This window comes from Augochlora pura, chromosome 2 (assembly GCF_028453695.1).
Source record: "Augochlora pura isolate Apur16 chromosome 2, APUR_v2.2.1, whole genome shotgun sequence".
Taxonomy (NCBI): Eukaryota; Metazoa; Arthropoda; class Insecta; order Hymenoptera; family Halictidae; genus Augochlora; species Augochlora pura.
In genome coordinates, this window is record NC_135773.1 from 24498404 (window position 1) to 24507446 (window position 9043).

Sequence of the window (9043 nt, forward strand, 5' to 3'; positions counted from 1 at the left end):
TTACGTTTAATTATAAGCTGGTTGAATAGGGATCAATATTAACGATAACCTGTTGTCTAAAGGATTTATCCGATTCCGGAATTATTTTTGGCGCTTCCATTAATCTTCTGCATATTATCGGTCGTTCACATGGTTCGTATGATTTCAAACGTGTAAAGTCATCTCACATGATACATAATATTATAATTATTATTCAAATCTGTGTTAATACATCACGATTTGTTACGAATTACGTTAATATTCTGCGGTATAATAATGCGTTGCCAGTTGCGAATTTTCAACATTTAGAAACGAAATGAAAACTTCGGTTCAACTTAGAGATATCATTGTGGTGACATCAACGTTAATTTATCAAATATTTCTCGCCGCAACGAATGGATAGAAAATCCAGTTGCCCCCCCCCCCCCCTCCCCCAACGCGAATTAACGCGCTAAGAAATTCTCTGTAGAAATTGCGGGACACGCGCGCGAAATATTACGAGGAGGGAAAAGAATTTCCATATTATTTCTGGAGGGTAATGCCAGCCGCAAATATTGTCCAGACGATCAATCGATCCGCGGCCAATCTTCGCGGTCTTTATATTTAGTTTCGCCGGGCAACCTGGTAGTTTTCCAAAGGTTCCATTAGACGAGATTTATTATGCCCGGTCCGCGCTTTTTATTTACCCGGCGCAATTCCGGCACGCACAGAACGTGTCCGCGTGGAAACGTTTTAACCCCTGCGCACCCCCCCCCCCCCCCCCCCGTCGACCCCCCCGTTCGATGCGGACTTTCCAAAAAAAGATAGCACTATTTCTTAGCCGCCGGGGCTAAAGACCGGAGGGGGAGAAATTATTTTCCTGGCCGGCCGTTGCGTTTCTGAAGCGCTCGCTTCCTCCCGCCGCCATCGCAATCCCACCCCTGTCATCCCTTAATGGAAGTAATTAAATTTAACAGGACTTAAAAACGCCGCACTTAGTCCCGCACAGAATTTCCGTGGCCGGGATATTGATTATTCAGAAAACAGTTTCGCAGCAACGCACGCGGACTTTAGATTATGTTTTAGATTTAACAGCAGATACTCGGCGATAGTCGCGGAATATTAAACCGCGGAGTTGCTGATCCTACAGCTGTGTGTACACACAGTTAGCAGAGATATTTGAACGTTTAATATATCCCGTGCGGCTTAAATAATATCACTTATCGTTCGCGAACGAAATTTGCCAATTTTCTTGCGATCGGCAATAAAGGTCTTATTTGAATTGAAGCCGAAGAATAAATTGAAGCTGAAAGTGTCCACTTTGCGAGCCCGGAAGCTACATTACCGCAAAACGGCCTGGGATTTTTTCATGATTTTTTGAATCAACGGAATTTTGGACTTTAGGTGATTCTTATTTGAATCAAAATAATTTAGTAAACGTCAGATTTCTGTGGGACTCGACTACTTTATTCTATCGTTCGTGTTTTAACAAATTCCATGCTGAAGCGAAAACTTCGCTTTATTTGAAACGAAAAATTATGCGGTTCTATAAATCGTAACAAAAAAGAAATGTGTTCCTTTCCACGCGTTGCTGTAAAAATTAAACTGGTTAGGTTATTTTTGTTGAAACAATTACCGGACAGAGACCGGATTCCCTTTTGCGAGCGACAAGATAATAAATGGCTTCACCTCGTGGAGCTGGGATTCAACGATTGGAAAACACTACGGCATTTCGACTTTTTCCCGAAGTGCTGCAGTGTAACGACGTAACGCTAAATCAACGTCGTTTGTCTACTAGTGGATCGCACAAGATTATAATAAATTATTATTAGAAATGCACCCACGGGTAGCCTTTCTATGCCCGGGGGAACATTTATTGAAATGAATATGTGCAGCGTATAGTTCTCGCGCGACAAGAAAGCACTTTTGCGTTCACATTCCCCCTTTCACTTTAATCGTATCCTTAAGCTAACGATACAGTTAAATAAAGCACGAAACTTGCAAGAAGTCCGCTATAATGTCGCGTCGTGGCTAAGAGATTAGAAAAATTAGAAAATTTAAAAAGGAAAAAATGACTATCGTGTTAGAATTAATGATAATAAAAGTTTGATCACTTTCACGCGAACCGTCGTATTAAATCAGCGAACGTTACGTTTCATATTGACGTTAATATCAGCTTCGTCTTTCACCGTCGCCGGAAGTAGACACGAAATTTAATTAGAGCTTGACATTTCGATCGACGAGGTCCGTCTTAATTAAAAGCCGGCTTTTCTCGCGTGGTAATAATTTCGTATCCGATACAAGCTATATTCGAATTGTCCCGATTACCGTGAAACATTGAAAAATGTCACCGGAGGACAGGTTTATACGGTACCGCCGACGGCACCCGGTCTCATCATTTTCCTGGCCGTCGGAATATTTCACGTTTTAGCGCTAACTCGTCGGAATAGATTCAAACTACGCGAGCCAGCCAAAATTTCGTGTCGCTCTTCAAGTAGAATGATTAATGGATTATCATTGTGGACTTCTAGGAGGACGCTCAACAGAGAGAGCGAACGTTCTCCGCCGTCACCGTGAGTACGTTTCAGTTCTAACACCCCCTTTCTGTCTCCCAGAATCGCCGTGAATTACGAGTACCAGGGATTCTTAAAGCTTCTCACGTAATGAGAGTCTCCAGGATATAAGGAACGAAGCGCTTCCAGGTTCGAAATTCATTAACGGTACTACTCCTTGCTTTGCACTCTCCCTCTCTTTCCTCCCTGCGCCGTTCACCCGTTCTCTCGCCAGTCCCCTAACCCCTTCGCAACCCTCGGCCCCCCCCAACCTGCCCCGGCACCCGCTCCAATGTTCTTGCCTCAGCCTCTGTCTCTTATCCTCCTCTCGTCGTCTCTCCGCCCTTTCTATCGGTCGTTATGTGCGAACCGTCGCACTTGCGCCACTCGGATAATGGTATTTTTATAGGTTTACTTGTTTCTCACCCGGTAAGTGGACGCAGTGATCGACCGCGCTAATTATTTTCAGGGATAATCCGAACGATAGACGTTTTCTTTGCGCCCTGTCGCTGGGAAAATAACCTAGCTCCCCCCTCCTCCCACGGTTTCACGAACCCCGTTCGATTAATGTTAATCGATGCGGCCGAATTGCGATTCTCCGATAACGCTGACTTATCGTCTTCGCCTCCGAAAAACACCTCAAGCATTTATTATTATATACAGGGTATTTCTAAATTATACATACTCCGGGAAACGAGGGGTTCCCGAGGCCATTTCGAGTAACCTTTTCCTTTGCCGAGATACCACATTTTCCACGCAGAGAGAAATAGAAAATCGATAGGGTGAAAGAAACGCGGATGATTTTTTTTTTTCGTCGTTGGAGCTGTTTCCGCGACAGCGCATGGAATATATGCCCCAACAATTTATTTCGAAACTCTAACGCATGATAGAACGTGTTGAAAATTGTCCGCAAAATTGATACAACCAACGTTTAATTCTTTCTATAGTTCTATAGAAAATGTTTTCTATAGTTTGGAAAATTGCTCTCCGCGAAATGATGTTTGACACAGTTCGTTCTTCGTTGGTGTTTCCCAGCACATAGAACGGCCGTTGAGAACACACGACATCTAATAAAAGGTTATTAGACGGTGGCATAAGAAATTCCGCGGCAATATGTGACAGTAAATTACAACGGCCTCCGAACATTGCAGTTCCGTTCCCTGTGCAAAGAAATAAGACGAGTCCCCGGTGTTTAAGGAGCAAACATCAAACACGGCGTGGAAGGGATGGACGACGATTTTTGATCTACGCGTAACGACGTCGCCTGGCAATCTTCGTTTACACGCTGTTTCGTTGACGGGAGTTCGCGAGCCATCGCGGCAGTAGATTTCATTATACCGAGGAATTCGTCCGGCGACGGAGTCGCGGCAAAAAGTCCCTCGAACCACCACCACTTTTTGATCTCGTTTAACATTTCTGTTGCTGTCTATCATTTCCCTGGCTGCCGGCCCGCGCGAACATTCTTTCCGCGTTTATCGCGCTTGCACAAAGAAAAGCGAACACGGGACAGTTTAGGAACCACTGTAAACGGACAAAGAAATGCAGCTCTGTTAGAGATAAAATTGTTTCTATGCAACTCCGCCTATTTTCGGTAGTTTTTTTTATATTGAATTATATTATTTAATCTTAAAATATAATTAAATTATTAAATTTTCGATTATAAATTAAATCTAAAGTTTATCCCTTGAACATTTTATATTAAATTAATAAATAAGAAAATAATTTTTAACTTATAAATATTATTAAAATAATCAAATAATATATTTAATATATGAATTAAATTCATTTCTAAAAAAATTAGATATCAATAAAACCGACTTATTATTATAGACCTGTTATTATTATACGTGGGTGAATATAAACTGTACGTATAGAATAGGGTTAGAAATCAATGAATTTTTAAGAAATATACTATTATAATAGGGCTTATGTATATTTAATGCATATTAATTCAATGCATATTTTGTAAGTTGCAAGAGATGCATAAGCCGTGTGGAGCACCTTGTACAGCGTGTCTTCTGTTATGGTACTTATATATTTCCAGCTTACAAATACCCTATTCGGTGTGCGACAACTAGTTACAGACAGTTCGGAAGCCGATAACTGTGCGTGCCGGTGATCATTACATCGATTACCGGGCATCCGTAACTTAACATCCTTAACCGTGCACACAAATATATTGCATCAATCACAGGGTCTAGGTGCAGCAGAATCTCGGTTATCTAGTACTCCATCATTAGAATTCTCTTTCGTCCACATACGTTCCTCGTATGATCCAGCTCAATCAAAGGGAACCCATATGCTGGTGATTTACCGTACGAATCAATAAAGGTGAAATCTGTCCAGGGTATTCACTAACATAATATGGCAAGGGCAGATATTCCTTCGCTCGACGAAAATACGTCGTTTCGCAAACAATCGCCGACAGCCCGATTTACGAAAATTCGTCGATCGTATATTACACAAAATAATAGTAAAAAGTATTCGATTGAAGGTGAAAATAAGGGTGAATTTTTTGTTTATAAAATTCCTTTTTTCAATGACCACACGCATTTGCTGTATTTTGATGGCGATGACTCGAATAAATACAGTATGAACGACTAAATAATGTCATTAATAATTACTGTGGCATAAGAGAAAACAATTTTTATTTCTCGTGAAACGTGAAAAAGATCTGGCAAATATCGGTCGAAAATAATGAAATTGTTTTGCGTTCGTGAGAAATATTTGCGCCACGACCTAAATAATCAATAAATCGTCGAACATTGAATAACGTTTTGTTTGCAACGAATACAGGTTGTTCGAATGCAATTGAATGCAAAAAGGTGATAAAAATATTGTCTTTACGTGTATGCAAATTAACGAGTTTGAGAAAGTTTCGCGACAACAGCGGATTAATAACGATAATAAATTGTAATGTTAGTGATAATATAATAAAAAAAGTAAAATTGCATTTTTTTAAGCTCCGGTATATCAATTCAATTTATACCACGCGGTGTTTTGTAACATAAATTGGCTAGGGAGCGGTGTCACATTCATCACAAATACTTCCATTATCTTACACGTTCTCGAGCGCATAAAAAAAACTTTAAAGAAAAGACGCATGGTCCGAACGGGATAAAATTGATCGCGAAAGAAATTGCCTTCATCGTAGTTCTCAAGGCCATCGAAATGTCATCGATAGCATCTTCAATAAAGCCGAAGTTTTTCGTCTCGCGGTTAGAGAGTTCAGATATTTTATCAACGCCTCATAAATATTAGATCTTACACCGGACGTCCTCAATTTTTAAGCAGCGATACTCTTTCAATAATTTATTTGACCATTATTATATTTATTATATTATACCCGATATTTCTTACGTTATACTACTTCAATCAGGCATGAAAACGAAACTAACCGACTAATCGATATAATATTTTTACTAAATTAAAGTTGAAATTGCGGACAGAGAGAAAAAAAGAATTTCAAGTCAGGTTCTTTTCTCTCGCGTTTCCTCGTCTACCCTAACTCGGATAGCGCGTTCTCTCCCCCCCCCCCCCCCCCCCCGCGGGATCCGTCAAAAGATCGCCGCTCGCGTATCCGAGCTACAGTAACAATTGATTAGCAATTGGCGGGAATTAGTCTTGTTATTCGCGAGCGGCGCGCATCCCGCGCTGACAGCCGAAGAACCGAAATAGAATGCCATTGTCAAGCGGAACAGGTTTATTAGCATCCGTGAGCACGGTAAACAGGTACTTTACAGATCCGTGTCGCGGGCTCGCGAACGCGGCGAACGCGGCGAAAGCCCTGTCCCGCAAATAATTGCGAGAATTGAGACCCATAGAATGGCTACGGAATCGCGTGTTGGTATTAGGAGAGAGATTCAGCAACAGAGACACGATAGAAACAGAACGGCAGCTAACAATAATAGCGTCGGGGCGCGGCGGCGTGGCGGGGGCGTGGGGCGGGTTGCGGGACGGCGTGCACGTACCCCCGTATATTTCATTATACCGTGACATGACAGAATATTCATTGGTCGAGAACTTACTAAATGGCGAATTTACTATCGCCTAGCGTTCCCCCGATCGATCTTCGGAAGTACGGCGATCTTCGTGACGCGGTGTCAGAGGTGAGGAGCACCGGCGGGAGATTCGAATCGGAATATCACTTGATTACGCGATACAGTAACGTCGTGATTTCCTATAAACCGGATTCACCGCCGTTGCCATGTACTGCGCGCGCTCCGCCCGTATATACAGCGATCATTTAGATAACCGATGTAAACACTCGGGATATCTACCAGTTCGTATATTACGAAATACGAATGCGCGAGTGATAAATGCGCGTTCCGTGTGATTTTCCAGCTCTAAAATAATCGTTTGACCTCAAGCTAAGATTGCGACAGCACCGGGAGATTTTTTCAAACAATATTATTACTGAGACCAATCTAACCGGAGAAATACGGTTTTTTGAAACATTGCGGCGATTCACTGTCGCGCAGTTTTATACAAAATGATAAATTGAAGCAATTTATATAAGCATGCATGTATTTACCTCTAAATATTGGGAAAACAAGATAATTCTTATCCGGCTATGGGATAATAACTTATCACAGGTGATAATGTAGCTTATATAAGTATTACTTCTGCAGAATAATAACATTTCTGTTCCGCATCTGCAGTTGTTACAAGTTTGGAGAAAGAACTACATAGCTAGCAACATGAGTCTCAAGTTTTCTGTCAACATGTGTTTCATGTTTCACGATACGCCGTCTCTCAAGGATCAATACAAATTAGCCAAAGATGCTGGATTTAAAGCCGTCGAAAGCAATACTCTTCTCAACACTACTGTTAAAGATATGGTAGAGGCTAAAAAGAATGCCGATGTCGAACAAATTCTCCTAAATGTTTACGTGGGTAAGTAGAAATTACGATTAATGTAAGAGAAACGACATTCAAATAAATAATACAACTGAAATAAATATCCGAAAAGCCAAGCGCTTAAATTTCGAATAAAATTCTTCTATACGGAATATCGAATACTACGCTTTGGCTTTGTTTTTTATTACGTTTGCATTGTTATGCGACGCGACCGAGGCTGAAATCAATTCTTTATTGGAATGGTCTCTGTTTGATAAAAATTAGAATTTAATTTATTTATAATTCAGAGAACGAGAATCGATTATTTTCTGCAACATGCAGACGACGTATTTTCGTAATTTGGCTAGCGGCGATTGTTTGCAAAGATATCTTTATTATAATGATATAAGATATTTTTATCATACTCAGGCGATGTGTCGAAGGGAGAATTAGGATTTGCTGCAATTCCTGGACAAGAGGAGAACTTCAAGAAGAGCATCGACACAACACTGGAATATGCAAAAGCATTAAACTGCAAACAGTAATATCATTTTATTTATTCTAGTCAAAATTAATTATAATCATCCGTTACATGTTTCGCTCCTAATTTATTTTCTGCTCAACCCCCAGAATTCATATTTTGTCCGGTGTCGTGAACAAGCCGACATCCGCTAACGACGACGTCTACGTAAAGAATCTCTTACACGCAGTGGAGAAATTTAAGAGAGAAGGAATCGTTGCTCTGATCGAACCCATATGTAGCGCCGATGTTCCAAATTATTATTTGAACAGTTTTGAAAAAGGTAATCGTGAAAAGGTGCCAGGAGTAATCGATTCGAATGCTTCTATTGCTAATGCAAATGTTTTACTTAGGTTTGAACATAGTGAAAAAGGTAAATAGTCCCTATTTAAAGTTACTGGTCGACATATTCCATCTGCAGAAAATCTGTGGAAACCTTACGGAAAATATTAAGGAATTAATGCCGTACACAGGTACATACGTCGATCTCAAATTTGTCACATGATCGTGTCTCGAACAAGTGATTTTTATGCAGATCATTAAATCGTTCATGTTCATTCCTCTTATTTGCAGGTCATATACAAATTGGTCAAGTTCCATATAGAAACGAACCGGACACACCTGGAGAAATCAACTACGAGTACATACTTTCTGTCATAAAATCGGAAGGGTACAATGGTTACGTCTCGTTGGAATATTATCCAAAAACATCCGCGATCGAAGGCTTAAGTTGGTTGCACAAGTATGGTTACAAATTGTAGTCATGTCAATGAAAATACAATTATGACAACTGTCGATCGCTTTCTGACAGCAAACGATAGTTCGATTATTTTTAACTTTTCGTATCGACGAATTATTTTCCATTTTAATTGCTCGCGCAAGCGAAGCTAAATATATAATTAAATTTCTTGAAATATAACTCCGTCCTTGTTTATCGTGTAAATTACGCTGCTTACCGCATTCTTATCTTCGCCATAATTACATTTTTCGCTCTCGTTCTGGTCCTCGGTGTTTCTGCTTTCCTTTTTTTTTTTTCTTAAATTGCGTGACAGCTCGCCTCTGGCCTTTCTCATATATTCCCCCGACTTCTTATTTCCCGCAAGTGTCGGTGTAGATGGCAGACACCTTTTTATTTCTTTCTCCATTTAAATCTTTGCGAGCTCTCCCGGTGGTT

The 9043-nt window shown here is 40.5% G+C and overlaps 1 protein-coding gene across 1 annotated transcript; it reads left to right on the forward strand.

Moving 5' to 3' along the window:
• The first annotated feature begins 7171 nt into the window (after positions 1-7171).
• Positions 7172-8788, forward strand: LOC144477324 (putative hydroxypyruvate isomerase). Its single transcript, XM_078195000.1, has 5 exons — positions 7172-7406; positions 7779-7890; positions 7980-8152; positions 8223-8342; positions 8443-8788. The coding sequence occupies exons 1-5, from the start codon at positions 7211-7213 to the stop codon at positions 8628-8630; spliced, it is 789 nt and encodes a 262-aa protein (XP_078051126.1). The 5' UTR covers positions 7172-7210; the 3' UTR covers positions 8631-8788.
• The last annotated feature ends 255 nt before the right edge of the window (positions 8789-9043 follow it).

What these genes read in the sequence shown, in the direction of transcription:
- LOC144477324 (XM_078195000.1), top strand. Translation starts at nt 7,211, where the DNA reads ATGAGTCTCAAGTTTTCTGTCAACATGTGTTTCATGTTTCACGATACG. An exon ending in AAAGCATTAAACTGCAAACA is followed by an intron (nt 7,891 to 7,979) that starts GTAATATCATTT and finishes CTCAACCCCCAG; the next exon opens with AATTCATATTTTGTCCGGTG. An exon ending in GGAATTAATGCCGTACACAG is followed by an intron (nt 8,343 to 8,442) that starts GTACATACGTCG and finishes TCTTATTTGCAG; the next exon opens with GTCATATACAAATTGGTCAA.